We start from the raw sequence: 20,434 nt of genomic DNA, 5'->3' as shown, positions 1-20,434 counted from the left end.
TTTTACATTCTCTCAGCTGGCTGAGATGTCAACAGCCTACAGGGTGAAGCTGAGGGTTCTCTCCACCTGCACCCCCTCATGGCTCCGGTGCTGAGTACAAAGGTGTTCAAGTCATGGTCAAAGGCATAGCTTACAAGAATCTGGTAATGATGCAGCGCACCCACGTCTACATTTGAGAATTCCCTTCCTGAATTCACTGCTCACTAGGGTGAAGCTACTGGGGCTTGTTTTCTTACAAAAGTGTAAACACAACAAGGCATGGTAGATCTCTGAGTTCGAGGCCAGCCTGAGTAGTGAGTACCAAGATGGCCAGAGCCACATAGTGAGACCCTTTCAAAGTGGGGAAATGCTAGCATTCCTCACAACCAGGTTTTGATGAAGCATTTAACACAGCATCCTGCAAAGAAACCCAACTTATTCCTGAGGTTTAGGTATGGTCAGAACTGTACTCTAGAGCCTGTTTTTCCAAAGTGGGTTTGGACTATCTCCTTGTGCTAACCCATCTGTCCCAGGGTTCTAGGCTACCAGCTTTATTTACTTTTGGTTTTTCAAGACAGGGTTTCTCTGCTGTCCTCAAATTCAAGAGACCTGCCTACCTCTGCCTCCCCAGTGCTGGGATTAAAGGTGTGGGCAACCATGCCTGGTCAAGGCTGCCAGCTTTCAAATGCAGGTGAAGTAGGATTTGCAAGTTGGACATGCAGACATCTCACGGCTGGACCCTGCCCACCTCTGCTGCAGCCATGGACTCTTAGCAGTATACTCAATGTCCCAGTCACTATTGCTCAACATGCCCAACACACTCTCCAGACCCAGCTCAAGAACTGTGACTTGGGAGCAGGAGGACTTATCTTGCTAGTTTGATCCAGGCTGGCCTCAAAATCCTTTTGCCTCCAGCTCAGCTGGGATTTCTGATGTATCCCACTGTTTGCTAGACGTTTTCATATGGCAACCCACAGGTTAGCTGGGCCACCCAACAGCACTGAAGCAACACTACCCCAGGAAAAGGATCAAATTCTCACTGTAGTGAGGTCCCAGCAGCCACTGTCTGAAGCTAGACTTTCTATCCAGCGACACAACTGCAGCCAGTGTTTTTCCAAGCCAGGAGAAGGTTTACTGGTTAGAGCCAGCTGCTCCTCCAGAGGAAGTTCCCTTCTGGGCACTCACAATTTGGCTAAAGAGGATCTGATGCCCTCTTCTGGCCACCGAGGCATGTGGTGCACATACATGCACAGACAAGAGCCACAAGGGTAAATCTTGTTTTTTACACCCCCCCAATGAATTTTAAGTAGTTTAGGCCTGTGAGAGGTGGTATCCACCCCCAAGCCTGACCACCCCACACGCACCATGAAGTGTGTCCCTACCCCAAAGTAAAATGTACTTTATTCAGACACCAGCCCACTGGTAGTGTTCTCAACTGGCCATCCCTGTCAACCTGCTTAATAAGCCCCTCAGGATACAACCCACCCCAAGATGCTGAGGCCTACTAACAAATACAAAGGCTAAACACCCTCACGTTGTAATGTTTGGGGTCAAGCCATCTGAGGGTGGCTGTCCTTTCCAGATCCAAAGACTGACAGCAGAGAAAGTCACGGGCAACAAGGCGCCTCTCAAAACACCACACGGACCAGGACTATTGAAGCAGTCTTTAATGAAAAATGTGGAGGTCACACCCCTACTCCTGCATCTTCTCAATCGTTTCTTCCTTGTACTTGCCCTTCTCCTTTCCGACTTGCCGAGACTTGGCTTTCCTTTCCAGGATCTTTTTGCGGTCTTTGTCCAGCTTTAGCCTGGTGATAACCACCTGCAGGAAAAGAAACCACCCGAAGCTTTAAGCAATTACCTAGGCCCACCTAGAGGTCCCATCCCATTTCCATTCCAATTAGGCGGTGGATGCCTTTTGAAAATTCTGCAAGTGATCAGTTTTGGAACCTCTGTTCAGGGCTGGAACCACTAGCCTCTATCTCCAGTCCAGACTGGAGTGAGAAAAGCCAAAGACCCAATGTATCAACACTGCACCAAGGACAAAAGACAGAATGGCCACTGTGTCTGTAACCCTGAAAACCAAGTCAGTGGGAGGCAACAAATAGGATTGGAGTCTGCTTCAAACAAGAATGTTCTTGCTGATAAAAGACACCTCCCCAAGAGGTGATGTGCTGGGCTGGAGAGATGATCAATAGACCCATGTGCATATATGCAGTAAATAGACATACACAGAGCAAAAACACTTACACATGTAAGAAATTAAAAAGGTGATGGGGTCCTGACAGTGCAGCGCACTATGTGGTGGGGAAGGGAAAAGAAACCGCGGCACAACCTTAATACTGACACGAAGGTCTTAATTACATCTTCGCACCAAAGCCTAAGCCCTAACACTCAGTATTAGGTGGTCACTGTTCATTACCTACACATTAAAGATCCCAATCACAAATCTGGGATAAATGACACGAAGTCTAGGACAAGTATCTATTATGGGATGCTCTATTTTGGCTGAGACACAACCAGTTTGCGGGACTACAACCTCAGCTCTAGGTTGCTTCCCAACACCGGTGGCTAACCCACCCCGTAAGGGTGTCAGAAAGTGGCTACTGCTCCCTCAGCTCCACTGGAGGCGCACCAGCACCATCAATCAGGCTGAAGCTCCACTCATCCCAGTTCTCAGACTTCAAGGACACTGATTCTGCTGGTCTCAGTAACCCCAAAGTTCAGAACTACAGCATTGCTTTACAACACATTCTAGCACACCCAGCACAGGGCCACCCCAGGGAGCCCCATAAATAAGCACCCCAAGTGCTGCGGTTTCCTCTCAAAACACCCACCTTGCTGGGGTGGATGCCCACGTGGACGGTGGTCCCGTTAGCCTTTTCTCGCTGCACTCGTTCGATGTAGATGACGTATTTCTTCCTGTACACTTGGACCACTTTGCCAATCTGCTGGCCTTTGTAGTGTCCTCGGACAACCTGAATGCAAGTTAAAAAATACGTGATAAAGAGCAAGAGTTCCATGGTGTAACCAGAGCATCTGAACCCATTCCCCCCCCCCTTTTGAGATGGGGTTTCTCTATGTAACAGCCCCAGCTGTCCTGGAACTCGCTCTGTAGACCAGGCTGGCCTCGAACTCACAGAGATCCGCCTGCCTTTGCACCCCAAGTGCTGGGATTAAAGGAGTGCACCACCACAGCTGGCTAAACTGCTCACCTTTAACAGATCCATGTATTTTCCTTTTTGGGGGTGGGGGGAGTTATTAGGGCTCAAATCCAGGAATTGCACATACTAGGTAAACACTATTAACTAGATCTCCTACCCTAACCCCCTTTGGTCTGGAAAGATTGAAAACACACCAGGCCACCTGGCTTTAGCAAGGGCAGGCTGTTGAAAGGTATGAGTCCACTCTGGCTTTTTTGCACAAGTAGTCCAGACTGTTTCCAAGGTCTACTGGCAAGTCTGAATAACAAGGCAGAGGCCCATGGCTGTTTGCAGCCCATACCGATCATGTCTGGGAAACTGTGTCATTTTATTTGAATGGGCACCAACCCCTGAACAGTACTAACTGCAAATGACACCTACAGAAATTTTCACACAAACAACTCTCCAATTTACCGGAGAACAGAAACCCCTCACATAGATTAAGACATTAGCTGCCAGAACAGTTACAGTAAGAGTTGAGGTGGGGCCCAAAAAAGCAACTCTTCCAAACCTAAATGCAGACACGATTAAACGAAAAGATAGGGAATCGTTCTTGTGGCCTTGTATTTGCTCACTGAAGAGACAGTGGACGGAATTGTCGGGATTTCTTTTTTTTCTCCGATCAATAATTGGAAAGTTCTAGTAAAACTCACTAAGCAAGGATTCATACCTGAACTTCATCGTCCTTTCGAATGGGCATAGACCGAACATTGTACTTCTGCCTCAGCTCTTTGGAAAGGGGGGAAGACATGATCTTCCTCCGAATGTGAGAAGGTGCATTGAAATGCCGTTTGCGGTTCTTGCTTCGGTCCGAAGTCACAAAGGGATTGAACTTCATTTTGGCTAAAACAACAACAACAAAAAACCCCAGAGGCCCGTTAATGCCTCAAGTCTCAACCGGTTCCCCAAGCAGCAGCAGCAGCAATTCCACTTCCAACACAGAAAACGTCCACTGGAAGATGTCACGTTCGGCTACTCCATCAGACCTCGCCATCGCCGAGTCTCGGCTTTACAAGGATTTTTTTCCCCTTTCGGAGCGGACACTGCCATTAGGGGCACAGGTGTCTCAAACCTCAGGCGTCTCGTGGGGGTCGACCTTTAAAAACCTCTTCGTTAGGGCAAAGCACGCCGACCACTTAACTCTGCACACAGCTTTTTAAGAGGGGTCGGCCTTTTCCCTGCCCGTGTGCGGACCCGAGGGTGAGCGCACTTCGCCCGCCCAAAGCGAACCAACAGCGGGGCTGCCCACTCGAGCCTGGGAACCAGGGCCCATCGCGCACCCGCAAACCCTTCCAGGCGGCGAGCGGACTAACAAGCGGCTGGCTCGAGACTACTAACTAACCAACCAACCAACTAACTAACTAACTCCGTCTCCACCGGGCCCGGCGGCCTTCGGCCCACGGGTCTGCTCCCCGCCCCTCTCCAGCCCCGCGGTCCCCGGCGAGGTCTCATCCCGCACGGCTCCCTGGCTGACGTCGGGCCAGCAAGGCCGTCTCGGGGCCCCGGGACGGAGAGCCTCGCTGCCTAAGCGCGGATGGCAGCGGATGGCCGCGCCAAACACTCACCGGCGACGACGCAGCGATGGCTGCAGGAGGAAAGAGGTCTCTCGCCCGACTTCCGGCTCCGTAAGTGGACGGGAGATGTCGCGAGAGTCTCGGGACGAGAAGGGAGAGGAGGTCGAGCGAGAAGAGGAAACTAGGAATGGAAGGTCTGCGCCCCCTAGCGGCTCGGAGGGGAACTGCGAGGGCTCCCCGGTGTCATCCTTTCGAGGTGTGGGTGCTCGGCTGAGTCCCTGGAGAAGGAAGTGCCCGGGGGGGGGGGGACGGAGAGGGGTGCTTAGGGTTCGTAGGCCGGGAAGATGGAGAAGATAGTGCACCTGGGCGACCCCAACCTTACATTTCTGGGCGCTGGGCGTCCCCCTAACTGGGAAAGCGCCAAGTCCTAGTTAAGCCGCCAAGGGGCTCCGGGACCTTGGCCAGACGGTTCCCTAGGTGACGCACCCTCCCAAAGGCGTGGGCTTGGCCAAGGAGTTAGTCCTTATAATTAGCTCCAGCCCTCCGTCCCCACATCTGGGTAGGTTCTGACGGCTCTGAGATTGTGATCTCAGTCTTTCTCCGAGATTGCGATCGTCCCCCGCCTGGATGGTCGGAACTAGAGCTTGGCCGGCTAATGATGCCAAGGTGCTGGTTCAGATCACGCTGAAGGAAACAGACACGGGGAGGGCTGTCAGTGCAGACTAGTGTACTCCTTAAAACTACAACTACAAAACACTTCCGCCTGCTCTCAGTTCCAGATCGGGTGGAGGCAGGGCAAGGGGGTCCGCTTCCTTGCAGATGGATTCTGAGGCATCGGTTTCTGTCGAATGAATAATATGGGTGTCATACTGACAGGAGGTACACATTTCATAAGACACAGGGAGCTTCCTGAACGCTAGGCACACTCTTCTATGCCCTTTACATTACTAACGTCTTTATGCTGATGCGGGTGTACAGCGTACAGATTAGGTAACTGAGCCACAGAGCCAGGAGAGGAAGAGCCTATGATTTACAGCAGAACCGGTAGGCTGGCTCCCCAGGCAACCCTGGAAACTATATGGCTTCTTTTGTAGGAACCTCCTGTCAAGTTGAAGAACCACTTTGAACCACACCTTTGAGGGTTCAAAGTAGAGTCATGTATTTTCATGATTTTAAAATAGTTGTGCTATCAAATATTCTGTAAAGGAAGGAGCCCCAATTTTATATGTAATTGAAAATTTGAAAACTGGGCGGTGGTGGTGCACACCTTTAATCCCAGCACTTGGGAGGCAGAGGCAGGTGGGTCTCTGAGTTTGAGGCCACCCTGGCCTACAAAGTGAATTCCAGGATGGTCAGGGCTACACAGAGAAACCTTGTCTCGAAAACAAAACAAAATAGAACAAAACAAAAGAAAGAAAAGGAAAAAAAAATGAACAAAACCAGCAATTCTAGTCAACAAACGCTGATGGCGTGCCCTTCATGGGCCAGCCTTGAGCCACGGAGTGACAAGATAATTCCAGATTTGTTCTTGCAGGAAGTCATGATCCAAGAGGTAGATATGGGAAGCAGCAAGTTCAGGATCACAGGAAACTGGAGCCAGCTGCCCTTAGCTCTGGGGTCAGGCAGACTTCCTGGGTGAGGCCAGCCCTGACTGAGTTTTTTTGTTTTTTTTTTTTCTTGGAGACAGGGTTTCTCTGTGTAGCTCTGCACCTTTCCTATAACTTACTTGGTAGCCCAGGCTGGCCTCGAACTCATGGAGATCCCTGACTGAGTTTTGAAGAATGCTAAAATTAGCTCCACGAGGCAGTGGGATAGCTTAAGGGAAAGGATGAGGCAAGGAGGTGAGAAGCAGATGGCATTTTTTTTTTCCAGGAACTAGGTTCTGTGGCTAAAGAAAGAGGCATTTAGAGAGAAGCCCAGAGTTCTGGGGTCTTAGGGAATGCCCACAGCTCCTGCCCTTCCTCCTTTTCAGACTCACTAGCTTGCTTTCAGGAAGAGCTGGGTGGTGGTGGTGGTGCAGGCCTTTAATCCCAGCACTCAGGAGGCAGAGACAGGTGGATCTCTGTGATCCGCACAGAGATGCAAATTGCCAGGAGCCCAGTTACAGTCTTATAGTCTGCTTATCACAGCCAGTGCCTGTTGGTGTCCTGGTTCCACCTTCTGTCTTCTCATCCTCCTTCCTGGACCAAAAAGATCCTTACATTGATGCTCTAGGATCATTTTGAAGCAGGTCTTTGTAAAGCTGAGATGCATGGAAGCAGGGATTTTTATCCAGATTTCACACCTAAATTGAACTATGCATGTTTTTCTAGGCACCAAGGCACCAGGTATGCATTACACAAATTTTATTTTTTATGTAGCTCTTATCTTTTATGTAGCGCTCACTATTTACTAAATTCTGTGCCCAGTTCTGTAAGCTCTAGCCTCCCCTGAAGGAGCACTTTGCCCAGGAGGAGACACAAGGCATCAAAGAGACATAATACAATGGTCCCAGGAAGAAGATGGGATGCAGTGTGTGTAGGAAATACAGCAACAGTCAGTTCACCTGAGGTAGGGTGCAGGAAAGTCTCTGGGGGTCACCTTTTCATTGTTTCTGGAGAGTTAAGTCTGGGGAGTAAGTTCTATGGTCTATCTATTTATCTGTCAAATTTTATCTTCCTGTGCCTTAAGCAGCTACCTTTCCCAAGATAGTTGCTGAAGTGATACAATTTTAGGAAAATAAAGGAAAAGAAGAAAAAGGGGAATCAAAGCAAACACACTGAAGCCAGGATGGGGGGTGGCGGCAGCAGCAGTGGTGGCGCCCACCTTTAATCCCAGCACTCGGGAGGCAGAGGCAGATGGATCTCTGTGATTTGGAGGCTAACCTGGTCTCCAGAGCAAGTTCCAGGACAGCCAAGGCTGCACAAAGAAGCCCTGTCTCGAAAAACCAAACCAAACCAAACAAACAAACAAACCAAACATATTGAATGATGGGACCCAAAGAAATCCACAAGAATTTAGGAACATCAGCAAGATGAAACATATTTTTGTACTTCTTGGTACCTGCTATGAGAAGACGTTGTGTGTCTAAATTAGAAAAAACAGCCCTACAGAGCAAGTACCCGACACTCTTAATCCATAGGACCAGTGCTTTGGCAGGTCTCAAGTGTTCTTTTTAAAGTTATTTGTAATTTTAAATATTTATTTCATGTGTATATGTTTTGCCTGCACATATATGTTTATGCAACATGTGCATGCCTGGTGCCTGTGGAGACCCGGAGAGGGTGTCAGATGCTCTGGGACTGGAGTTCTAGATGGTTGTGAGCAGCCTTGTGGGTGTGGGAGTTGAATCTGGGTCTTCCAGAAGAGGAGCGGTTGCTCTTCGCTGCTGTGCCCTCTTTCCGGCTCCACTTTACAATCTTATTAATGTAGTGTATGAGTGTTTGGCCTGCGTGTATGCGGTGTACATCACATGGTATGTCTAGTTCCCACGGAGACCAGAAGAGGGCATCAAATCCCCTGGAGTTGAAGTTACCCACGACTGTGAGCCACTGTGTGGGTGCTGGGGATGGAACACGTGTATTCTGGAAGAACAGTAAGAGCCATTTCTCTAGCCCTCAGATATTCTTGGGATGGTCTCCCATCCGGGAAAGAGGGGTGTTCACTAAAGACTATCTTTAGTATTGATTATTTTTCAATTGTATTTTATTTATTTTTCTTTCTTTTGGGTCATAGGTATTGAACCCAGGGCCTGTCTCCTGCTAAGCACATTCTCTACCACTGAGCTATCATCTCAGCCCTCTGTTCAGGTTCTGAATAAACATTTGCTTGACTTAAAAGTCCAAAATCATAAAAGACAAAGTGAGGTCTTCCATCCCATCAGTTTCTCATCCCTTTCTATGATTAATCATTGTATCAGTTGTTTTCTTTTCTTTTCTTTTTTTCCCTATTTTCCCCAGGTAATGCACATATAAACAAGCAGGATTTTGTTTTGTTTTGTGTTTTGTTTTTTTGAGACAGGGTTTCTTGGTGTAACAGTCCTGGCTGTCCTGGAACTCACTTTGTAGACCAGGCTGTCCTGGAACTCACAGAGATCCGTCTGCCTCTGCCTCCCAAGTGCTGGGATTAAAGGTGAGCACCACCATATACTGGAATATATTTATTTATTCCCTTTTCCACATAAATCATAGTGTCCAGGACCCAGTGTCCTGTGCCTGGCTTGCCTCTTTAGGACTGCAGGCCCTGGACTTCAGGATTAATAACAGGTGGCTGTTGATGATCACTTCGGGTTTTTCTAACCCTTTGTTACTACAAATACAACCACAATTATATAGCATTGTGTGTAAGCCACCACCCATCTAGATAGCTGGACCAAGAAGACACATTTCTAGAACACAAATTGCTGGGCCAAAGTGGAAATTGAGTGATATGTGTCAGATTTCATTTGATGAGGCTTTACAAATATGCATTCCCACCAACATTTCATCTGCTGCCACCACCCCCCAGCCTCACTCACTGGCAGAGCAGGATCTAATAAGCTAAGTGGTAAACAGAGGCCATTGGTTTTGATTCCCATTTCTTTTACAAGTGAGTGTCAGTGTCCCAGGGGCTTTGGGATCTGAATATTCAGTCTAGAGAATCATTCACGAGTCTACACACATTGCAAAGCCTCTGGACTCTGAGAAAATATATACTTTTATTTTAAAAATAGCTTTAGACCTTGTGTTGAAAACGAAAGAAGTAGCTTCTACAGGTGGCAGCTGAACAATATGAAAACATCACAGGTAGTTTGGAAAGGACTCGGCAAACACGACAGAATCTGAGAGGCCTCGAATCGGTTCCCTAGAAGCTCATGACACAGGTTAGCGCAGCCTGCCCAGGTGACGCCGACTCCCAAGACTGCAAGGCCATGTTCCTTGTTTCTCCAATAAATATCGTCCACCTCCCACAATCTACCTGTTCCCTCCACATGCACACAGCACCTGTGTTCTCTAGTCTCAAAAGGCGTATGAAGCAGCTGGTGAGTACCCCAAAGCCGCCCTGCTTCGTCGCATACGTCCCCTGAAGGATGAGCCGCTTCCCTAATGGTCCCCAGATGTCAACCATGCAGACATCAGAGAACTAGCTAAGAGTTCTTTCTTTCCACACAGACAGTAAACTTCTGAGGAGAAGGGTGTAAGGGGCAGATGGGCTTAGCTACTGGCACACCCTCCATGCCAACCCCCTCTTATTTGTGACAGTAGCTGGAGGTCCCTGTTGTTTTCGGTCACAAGGGACTAGCTTCCTCGAGGACTTCCTCAAGAGGGGACCCACTCGGAGGCCTTCCTTATAGGCTTCATCAGTGAGGTACCCAGCCACTCCATCGTGGGGCGCCTGGCCCTCCGCATTTGTTGAGACAGCAGTGTCCCTGACAAGCACAGCTGTTTTCTTCCCCACCCTTCCTCACCCAGCTCAGCCCTAGAGAATCCACCCGGGAAACTGGCCCAGCTGGTGTGGCCTCTAATGAGTGGTTGGGTCATGAGGAGGTGGACTTGGCAGGGAGGGAGGCGGGAGCCCCCAGGGGTTAATTTGCTCACATAGCTCTCAGCTGACTCAAGTCTCACCTGTAGGGCGTCCCCTCCACCCCTTGTCTTTTATTTTACCCTTGAGAACCCCAAGACTCAAAATCAGGCCTGCTCCTTGGGCAGGAGCAGGTTTGCAGAAACCCCGCCTCTGTGGCCTCTTTCACATGTCCCCTGTTGTGATCTTGACTACCCAGAAACCCCTTTTTCTGTTGCCCCTCACCTCCCTCCCCCGTCCTGAGATCATCTTCTCCCTCAAAGAAGCCCTTTCAAGATGGTGGGTTGGAGACAAGAAGACTTAGCAGCGCGATGGTTGAGGGTCATATTGGGGGCTAAGAGGCCGGGACACTGGACTTGGGACTCCGTATCAACTTCTGTTTGTTCCTGAGAGCACGGTAGAGAATCCTCTGAGGGAGGGTTCTGGCCTGGAAGAGGCCTTCCATGGGGCCCCACCTGGCAGGGCCGGCCAGCAGAACTTCCTTATACCTAGAAGGCCTACCTGGCTTTAGGTTGGTTGCTTGGCAGGTACAGTCTGTGACCCTAGAGGAGGGCAGTGGCCACCCACCTTCTAGCTTGCTTAGTTCCAGCCTAGAGAAGGCGTGCTTATTGGGGAGTCTCATGAGGCCACACCTGGGGAGTCAGCTGCTCGGTTCAGCGCTAGCCGAGGAGGATCCCTGCCCCTCCGCATCCCAAAGCCCTCGCTGACAAGGGATGGAAAGGCTGGAGACAAAGCCCTCAAACTTCCAGTTTAGCCCCACCCACTCTGAGCCTAGCACCTCCCCTTGGAGCTTGCTTGTCCCAGGGCTGCACTAGGACCCTCCACCCTCTCCCAAGCCGTGGCCTGCGCAGCACCGAGCCCAGCTTCGATGCCGGGCCTCGCTCCTCCGTCCTCTGCATGCCGCCACTCAAGCCTGCTTCCTCACCAGCAGCACCCAGGGCAGGATGGCAGCTACCACGGCCACCACGGCGATGAGGGTGATGAGCAGGAGGGCCCGAGACCTGCAGCAGAAGGAGCGGGTGGCGCTGGGAGCTGGGGACGCCTCGGAGATCTCCGCCAGGCTGCGTCGGGGCAGCACACTGTCCTGTTCCCCCAGTGGCATCCCATGGCGGCTGATGATGAAGATCTGGGACTCTCGGGGCAGGGTGGGCAGCAGGTCCAGGGGGAGCTGAGTCCCCTGGCTTGGCGATTGTCTCCAGACCTGCTGGGAGACAGCCAGGGGGTTTGTGTGGCCCCCGCGGTCCGGGGAGGGCATGGAGGGCAGGCCCACGGGCACGGTCAGGGTCTGTGAGCTCTTGTCCAGCATGGAGGGCCAGCGGGAGCTCTTTTTGCTGAGGAAGGTGACGTAGCGGCAGATGGGGCAGACGATAGTCCTCTGCACCTGTCCATCCACCCGGGTAGAGAGCAGGTACTTGACCAAGCAGTCGTGGCAGAACACATGGCCGCAGCTCAGGGTCCGGCTGGCACCCTCCAGATCCCGGAACTTCTCGTAGCACACAGGGCACTCGCTGCCCGAACTGTCCTTGCTCCCCCCTTCTGACATGGCCCTTCAGAGAGAGCAGGCTTCAGCTGGGGACGGGAGAGGGAAGGAAGGGCTGTGAACATCTGGGAGTCTGTCCTTCTTTCCCTCCCTTCCCGACTCCCGCTCACATCCCCTCTCCACCCGTTCTTTCTCCTGTGGCTTTCTCCTCCTCTTTCCTTTTCTGGTCCTCCTCTCCTTGGAGGCCTACCTGGGTCAAACTAAGACGCAGGGCCTAGGATCCATAGAGGGGTTGAGCAGGTTCTCCCGGGGCTGGCAGCAGGAAACAGGTAAGATCCCAACAGAGCTAGGCTTGGGTAGGAAGTGTGTGGAGCGGGATGAATACCTGAAGTACCCGATGCCTCCACAGCGATGACAAGCACTGCTGACGTCACCACCTCAGCTCTTCCTGATTCAAGGACTGACCTGGTCTCCCCCGGGGCAAATAGGTGCTGGGGAGATACATGGCCAGATGCATAGGCAGCCCTAGTCAGGGTTTAGTTTGGGTCTACACTACATACTACATGTACTCTTCTTCAAGCTTCTCCCTCAGCAGGGCTTGGCTGATCTGTGGCTGAGCTAGGATCCCATGTCTCCTATTACCACTTCCACAATTCTGTTTCCGGTGGCAGGAGTAACCATAAAGCAATTAAAAAAAATAAAGCTCAGAACTTACACATGCAACTGCCTGCTGGGCCCTGAGTGGTCACACACCAGCCATGTCCAATCATTCTTCAGATTCTCCTTGTGTGGTGACCAGCGGTGGGCAGAAGATTCGGATCCAGCCTCAGTAAAAGTAGATTCTCACTCTTGGAGGATGTGTCTGGTGTTTTGGAAATGGGCAAAGTCACCGAGGTCTGAGTCTGGTGAAAAATGAGTGGTCAGAGTCTACACAGTGTTTGGAATCAAAGCTATGGAGTCACTCTGAAGTTCCCAGCGGTTTCAGACCGCTCTGAGAGGAAACGGGAGACCCAGCAACTCCCTCCGCAGGACTGTGGGTGACTTTGAAGGGGAACATCTGCTTGGATGTGTGGCGAACCCAAGTCACTGTGTATACGTGTCTCTGGTATCACAACTGTGTAGCCTAAACGTGTCCAGAACAGCCTTTAGGGAAAGAACCAAAATGCTTCTAACTGGTACATGGTGCCATCAGTGACAAGGACCAGTGACCCCAAGATTCCCTGGGGACTGCATGGCTGCCCTGAGGTCTGACAGACGACATGGTAGGCACAGGATTAGCTACCGGGAAGAAGAATCGATAAAGATCACAAATCTTTTTGGAACCACTCACACATTCCTCCCTTTGTTTAGTTAAAAATCCCCTTTGTTGAGTTGAAAATGCATTAATATTTAAAACATTAAAAAAAAAAAAAAAAAAGGTAGTGGTGGTGGTGATGGGACCTGGAGCCATAGAAACAGTCCCGAATCTTCGTGGAGGTGTCTTTGATCTCTAAGGTGGCTAATGTGGCCTCCAGGCTGGGGGATGGAAGTCCAGCTCTCAGATGGAAGAACTGGGTTGAACGTCTTTTCTCTTGTATTAGTCTCTACCACAGCCACCGCTCCCTGTTAACATCTGAGCCCCAGTTTCTCTGTAGGGTGAGACTGAGAGCTGGACATGGTGGTCCATGCCTTTTACAACTGAGTTCCAGGACAGTCAGGGCTACATAGTCAGGGCCTGTAAACAAAAAAGATGAGATGGACAGGCGTACCCCCTTCCTCCCACAACTGGGGGTGGCACTGGCGAGTGAAGAGCATGGCACACAGTAAGTGCTCAGGAACAAGGAGAATGTCAGCGCCAAGATAGCTCAGATCCTCCCTTTTCCCCTGGAGGGGCCTGGAGATCCCTGTCACGAATCTTGTTTGCAGAGCCACACACCCCTTGACAAAGGTCAGCTCTTCTCAAAGTAGAATAAGCAGACAAGATGACAATCGATCAGGGACACCATGGGCAGGGGGGGAGTTAGGACAGCCATAGCAAATTCTCCTCTTTGTTTCCTTATAGACTGGCAAAGTCTTAACGGAATGGGCTGCTATCAGGATGACTTAAAACACCACCACCACCACCACCACCACCACCACCACCACCACCACCACCACCACCACCACCACCACCACAAACTGTTCCTCTGTACTGTATAACCAACTCCCCAGGAGATACAGTGGCGACTCCTTCCATCTGCTCATTCGTCTATCTGTCCACCCACCAGATTTCAACAGCTATTTGCCAAATACTGAGATTGTACTCTGGGGGTAAAGAGAGATTACAAAATCCTTCATGAAGCCTAGCGGACATATATGAGTTTTCTTTTTCTTTCTTTCTTGTTTCTTGGAGACAGGGTCTCATGAAGCCCGGGTTGGCATGGAACTAGGCTCTAAAGCTAAGGCTGACTGGGACTCTTGGTCCTTCCTGCCTCTACTCACTGGTTTCAGGCAGGCACCACCATGCTTGGGTATGAGTTGTGTTCTCTTAATAGATTTTTTTAGAGGAGGATTGATGATCAGGAACATAAGTTGTTTGGATAACTGAGAAATGGAGCTCAAGGTAGGCGAGAGACCCAGTGTGAATTAAAGAGTATGAGGAGGAAGACAGGGTTTAGTATCGTTTAGTGAAAACTTGTAGCTTTCTAAATCAGGATATTCAGCTTTAGAGATGGGGAGGGGTGTGTGTGTGTGTGTGACTCAAGATCATCTGGCAGTGACGGAAAGAGAGAAGAGGAGAAAGATTCGCGGATGATGCAGAGAACGTTCGTTATTAGGCCCTGTTGATAGACAGACTGGGTGACGTTAGCCAGGTCGGGAGTCATGCTAGGCTGACGGGGGAGGAGGAGTTTGCTTCTTCTCTGAGTTCTAGGAAAAGTCGAAAGGCGGTCCAGGCAGTGTCGAAGACATCTGGGGCACACACCGGAACCTCTCAGACCCATGTGCCTCAGGAGAGCCACACCATTCATGCTTGGGCCGTGCATGTCCCCCCTCTTCTCAACTTCAGCTCTCGGCGTTTTCCTGACCCCTCCCTCCTTCGTTCCTCCTTTCTCTCCATTCCGCCCCATGCTGTCCATGCTGAATGCTCGAGGGGGCTGACTCTGTCTTCAGAGCTGGGGTGCGGGACAGACAGCACACTAGGAGCGTGCTGTAGTGCGGGCACAGGCTAGGTAAGCACCATTGGAAAGCATCTATACCAAAGACAGCCACCCCGGCGCCTTCGGGAACCCGGGGCAAGGGGAGGACCGAGAAGTCTTCCTGGCTAAAGTGAGACCAGTGTTGAGTTAGTAATAAATAATTATAACAGCGGCCGTTTATTGACCACTAATTACATGTTTGGCATTTCAAATCCCTTCCTCACCGAATCCTGACAACAAGTTTGGGAGGTAGGAATTATCTCCATTTTACAGACGGGGAACCTGAGGCTTAGGGCTTCGGGAACTTTGTCAAAGTCCTAATACTAGTATAGGGAAGACCTAAGCCTCGAACTCAGCACGACTTAGCTAGACGGCCCATAGGATGTATCACCGTGTCTACTGGGGTTCAGATAGGCCTCCAAGGAGGACCTTTCAGACTTGAGTAGATGATGCAGCCCCAGAAGAAAGGTGGCTACCCCCCGTTTCTCGAGTGACCCTAAAGAAGGCTGTCCCTCTAGCCATTTATGAAGGGAGGAGAAGACAGTGGGTAGCTGAAGGGAGCCAACCTCGTGAAGCTCCTGTACCCAGGCTTCTTTACAGGAACATCATATTTCCAGGATAGAGAGGAGGAACAGGTGTCACCCACCTAAGGACCCCCCTCCCCCAGGAGACAGAGTGCTACTTCTAGACACCCGAGGTTCCCTCCCAGAGCCCTGGTGCAAGTCGGGCAGTTTCAGCTGACTGCTTCCCCACCCATGAGCAACACACACACTTGCTTTCTGTCTCCTTTCCCTCACACATCTTTCCAGTTCACAGCATCGCCCCGCTCCTTCCTCCGCCCCAGCCAGAATCCCCCCACCCCCACCCGCACACACTTTGACTGGTACCTGAGTGGTGTCCGTCTCTCCGTCTCTCGTCTCCACGGAGCAGATGGAGCCACCCAGAGGCACTGGGCTGACAGGCTGCTGTCACTGTGCCGGCTGTGGAGGCATTTCCTAATGACTGAGCAGGTCGGGAGGACCGCGCAGGGAAGTGAATGCTGCCCAACCCGTTTGAGGCCAGGGGTTGGGCAGCTGCTGGTGTCAGGTGATTCCAACGAGGATGCTGAGGAGCCCTGGCCTGAGTCAGAGGGTCTCATCATGGAAGCAGTTACTCAGGGTCCCTTTGACGGGGGCTTCCCTGGTCAGGGGTGGTCTCCCCAGCCAAAACGGTGGGAAAATCACACATAGGGATCCCCATCTCTGATCCTACGCAGAGTAAAGGGGCCAACAGGTCAGAGCCCATGTAGACTGTGACACCCAAAATCCTACACTAAGTTTGGTGTGAAGTGCCCACGTGTGACTGTTACTCGTTACACAGAGGGGCTTGGGGTGGCCGATAGGTCAATCACTACCATCGTAAACAGGCACAAGCTGGTTTGGGGGCAATGACTGTGAATGTTCAAAAGTAAATTTGGACAGCTATCATTGATAACATTATGTATTTCATAATAACTAGTAGAGGGTTTTGAATGCTCTCAACACAGAGAAATGGTTTATCATTTATATCTGAATTTATGGATATGCCAGTCACGCTGATCTAATCATTAAAGATTGAAATGCCATGCCCCACACTCTACCCCCTATATGTGTACACTTACGTATCAATTGAATATTAAAAGTTAATAAAATAGTACTGAGGAGCCTGGGGATGAAGATCAGTAGGTGAAGTGCTTGCTCTGTGTGCACAAAGCCCTGGGTTTGATTCCCAGCTCTGGATAAACCTGGTGGTAGCACCTGCATGTAACCCCAGCACTCAGAAGGTAGAGACAGAAGGATCACAAGTCCAAGGTCATCCAGCCTGGGATACACGAGACTCTGTCCCCCCAACACTTTTTTAAAAGTTGAGGTAGGGACTCATGGTTAAGAGCTTGCTCTAGAGGAGGACCCAGGTTTGGTTCTCAGACCCACATGGTGCTTCACAACCATCCATAACTCCAGTTCCAGGACATTCGATGCCCTGTTCTGACCTCGGTTGACAGCAAGCACGCACATAGCGCACATATGTCCATGTAGGCCAAACACACAAATGTAAAATAAAATGAATAAATCTAAAAAAAAAAAATAGTTAAGCTGGGCGTGGTGGAGCACACCTTTAATCCCAGCACTTGGGAGGCAGAGGCAGGAGGATCGTCTGTTTTGAAAAGCCAAAAAAAAAGTTGAGGCAGAAAAAAAAAAAAAAAAAAAAAAAAGCAGCGATGTGCACATACACAGAAGTCATTGACTGTGGGACAAAGATTCAAGTGTCAGAACTGTCTGGAGGAAAGATTGATGCGTGACAAAGTTTATAAGGAGAAATCTGAAGGGAGACATATCAAGCTGCTAATAGGAGTTATCTTTCAAGGGAATTTTTTTAAACCCTGAATATGTCTTTGTTTATTTTTAATTTTGGAGGGGGAGGTGTAGGTGCCACTGAGCACTTGTGGAGGACAGAGGACAGGACAGTGACGACGTGGGTTCTCTCCTTCCACCATGTGGGACCGGAGGACACACTGAGGTCATCAAGCTTGGTGGGTGGCGAGTGCTCTTATCTGCTGAGCCATCTCACTGGTTCTCTCTCTCTTTTAAAAATCATTAGTAGTATTGTATGTTGTGTTGGACGGGCGTGGAGGGGTGGAGGTGGGGGGGTGGTTAGGGCACATGTGCCATGACTTGCATATGGCAGTCAGGGGACTTTATGGAGTTCGTTTCATCTTTACTGGGCATGGGGATGGAACACAGGTGTGGGCTTGTGTGGTAAACATCTTTACTCCCAACCCATCCTGCCAGCCAGTAATGTGCGTTTCTTTTTTCTTTTTCTTTTCTTTTTTTTTTTTTGGAGCTGAGGACCGAACCCAGGGCCTTGCGCTTGCTAGGCAAGCGCTCTACCACTGAGCTAAATCCCCAGCTCTGTGCATTTCTTTTGTGATCATAAACAATCAAGAATAAAGAAAAATCAAAGGTGGAAATATTTTGGGGACATTCCCTCTCAGTTCCCTCAGGAGGTCTCCCAAAGCCATTTATTTTTCTTCCTGAAAGGAAAAAAAAAGGCTACTAGATACAAAGCATAGCCAGGCAGGTGTGGCCCATGGGGTGACCATTCTGCCCACCGGCCACAGTCCTGTCTCCAGGGGCATCTTGCTCCCAGACGAGGACATTCCAGAGCATCTAGTCACTTCACCAGGGACACACATCTGGGCAGGAGAGCTGTCATGGTAATCTCTCATGCTCTTTTTCCAGGAGCTCCAGGGAGTCCCAGATTTAGAAAATAAAATCACAATATGCCTAGATAAATCTGACTTTCAGATAGACACCAAATGCAGTTTGTCACCTGTCTGCCAGAGTCACACCTATACTAGAAAATAAATAAGTATCTGGAACCCCAATTTAGTTGGGTCTGGTGGGGTACAGCTTTCTTGAGACCCTAAAACAGGCAGATCGTAGGTTCCAGGCCAACCTGTGCAATCTAGTGAGAACTTGTTTCAAGTAAAAAGATCAAAACATCCGGGGATAGAGCTCAGCAGTAGAGGGTTTATTTAGTATTCCTGAGGTCCTCAGTTCAAAGCCTTGTGCTATCACCAAAATATCATCAGATAAAATTGCAGAGTTTTCAGATCCTTCAGCAGTATGGCTTATAACTCTGTCTAGGGGTTTCTGGGGTTCTAAGAAGTACCGGTCCTAGGGTTGGGGATTTAGTTTAGTGGTAGAGCACTTGCCTAGGAAGTGCAAGGCCCTGGGTTCGGTCCTCAGCTCCAGGAAAAAAAAAAAAAGAAGTACTGGTTCCCACTGTATCTTCCAGGGAGGAGACTGAATCAGACCATGTGATCTGACTTGGACTTGAACTTACTTATCTGATTTTTAGAGTGATAGGAAGCTCCTAAGTCTATTTCCCCCTGGCCTGCTATGAAGCTTGCCTTTGAAGATGACCCTTAATAGATAAATACTTATTATCATACTCTATCATGGTGCACTACATGTGTCCATACCTAGTAGTGACTAAAGAGAAATGCCATGTCCCTCCGGGAAACATGATCTGTCTGTACCTTGGTGGCTTCATTCATAAAAAATGGGGATAATGGCATTTACTCTAATAGAATTGGGGCAATAAAATGAATGATGCACATGTGTCTGGGACAACATGGGTCTGTTGTAGGGTCCTGTCAGTGCTGACATCATCATCATCATCATCGTCACCATCACCATCAATTGGCAAGAAGGAGATCGAGGGGGCATGGCTATCCCCAGATTCTAGTGGCCTGGATGCTCTGGCCTTGGAGTAGTAGATAAGATGCCCATTCAAACTAACACTGTACTGAGATATCCTGGTTTTCTCTGCACCCTGAACTGTGGGAGCAGAATTTCCAGCTCTGGAGGGATGGAAGCAGGCATTTCTTCTCTGGACCGGCCACACTGGAAAGTTGTAGTCTATTCCGGAGCGGCACTGGATGTCCTGTTCCAGAGTTTCTGAGGCACTGACGTGTCCTGGAGAAGAGGTGGGCTGAGAGTGGGTGAGTCTGGAGACTTTATTGGCTCCTAGGAGACAGGACCTTCCTCAGAAGCAGGGTGTGGTGATGCCTGTAATCCTAGAGCTCAGGAGGCTGCAGGGGGATCACAGGTTTGGGGGCAGCCTGGGCTACATGAGAACCTGACCCAAACAACAATCGTCCTTCTTGGAGAGACACTTTTGTAAAGGTAACAGGCTTCCAGGCTGAGGAAGAATCCCTGAGAAGCTGGCTGGCCACTGGCTAACTACAGGTACAATGTCTGCATGGGGTGTACATCTGGACAGATGTTTCTCAATGCCAAAATCCCCTGGAAAACTGAGTAAGAATCCAATGCTTCAGGCCCTTGTGAAGGACTCAGCAGAAGTTAGGAGAGGCCCAGGAAGCTATAGTCTTCATTTGTTTTTAAATATTAGAAGGATTGACGGGCAGATTTGTGATCATGCAAAATAGTGTGTCCAGGCCTTGGCTACCTTGATTCTCGTTGTCTGAACCTTTCAACTTTGCTGTCCCAAGCTTTTCAAAGTAAGTGTTGACAAAAGAACGCATTCAGAGGATTCAGCTAGGGTCCCTTCCCAGTTCTTCAACGTGGCTATTACCACGCACCTCTCCACATACCACACATTATAGGTTCGGATATAAACCTCAGAAAATAAGTGTTAGGAGTTGGGGGCCCTTGTGCCCTCCTGGAGGGAGTGTAAAATGACGTGGTGTCTGTGGAAAGCACTGTGGTGACAGAGTTGGGGATTTAGCTCAGTCGTAGAGCGCTTGCCTAGCAAGCGCAAGGCCCTGGGTTCGATCCTCAGCTCCAAAAAAAAAAAAAAAAAAGTTTGAACGTAGAATTACCATATGACCTAGCAATTTCAGTCCCGGGAATATAATCAAAAGTCTTATGGTGCTGGAGATGTAGAGCAGCTGGTTAGGAGTGCTTGCTTACTGTGCAAGAGGCCCTGGGTTCAGTCCTCAACAGGGCACGAAACCAGGCACCTTGGCACAGATCTGCAACCCCAGCACTCTGTGGTGGAAGCAGAAGGTTTGAGGTCAGC

General features: G+C 49.9%; 2 protein-coding genes and 1 long non-coding RNA gene across 3 annotated transcripts; 1 reads left to right on the top strand and 2 right to left on the bottom strand.

Annotated features, from left to right (window-relative positions):
* Window positions 1-1,628: 1,628 nt before the first annotated feature.
* Rpl26 (ribosomal protein L26) lies at window positions 1,629-4,895 on the bottom strand. Its single transcript, XM_006973486.4, has 4 exons — window positions 4,748-4,895; window positions 3,853-4,025; window positions 2,817-2,957; window positions 1,629-1,801 (listed from the first exon to the last, which is right to left on the bottom strand). The coding sequence occupies exons 2-4, from the start codon at window positions 4,018-4,020 to the stop codon at window positions 1,673-1,675; spliced, it is 438 nt and encodes a 145-aa protein (XP_006973548.3). The 5' UTR covers window positions 4,021-4,025; window positions 4,748-4,895; the 3' UTR covers window positions 1,629-1,672.
* Window positions 4,539-9,646, top strand: LOC143266888 (uncharacterized). Its single transcript, XR_013041697.1, has 3 exons — window positions 4,539-4,890; window positions 7,105-7,246; window positions 9,387-9,646. It is a non-coding gene; the product is annotated as an uncharacterized LOC143266888 (long non-coding RNA).
* Rnf222 (ring finger protein 222) lies at window positions 9,351-15,890 on the bottom strand. Its single transcript, XM_076542646.1, has 3 exons — window positions 15,757-15,890; window positions 12,430-12,616; window positions 9,351-11,803 (listed from the first exon to the last, which is right to left on the bottom strand). Exon 3 carries the CDS (start codon window positions 11,775-11,777, stop codon window positions 11,142-11,144), a length of 636 nt encoding a protein of 211 aa, XP_076398761.1. The 5' UTR covers window positions 11,778-11,803; window positions 12,430-12,616; window positions 15,757-15,890; the 3' UTR covers window positions 9,351-11,141.
* Between the last annotated feature and the right edge of the window lie 4,544 nt (window positions 15,891-20,434).

Source organism: Peromyscus maniculatus, chromosome 8 (assembly GCF_049852395.1).
Source record: "Peromyscus maniculatus bairdii isolate BWxNUB_F1_BW_parent chromosome 8, HU_Pman_BW_mat_3.1, whole genome shotgun sequence".
Taxonomy (NCBI): Eukaryota; Metazoa; Chordata; class Mammalia; order Rodentia; family Cricetidae; genus Peromyscus; species Peromyscus maniculatus.
Note: the sequence above shows the minus strand (reverse complement) of the source record. Positions and strands in the feature narration are given on the sequence as shown.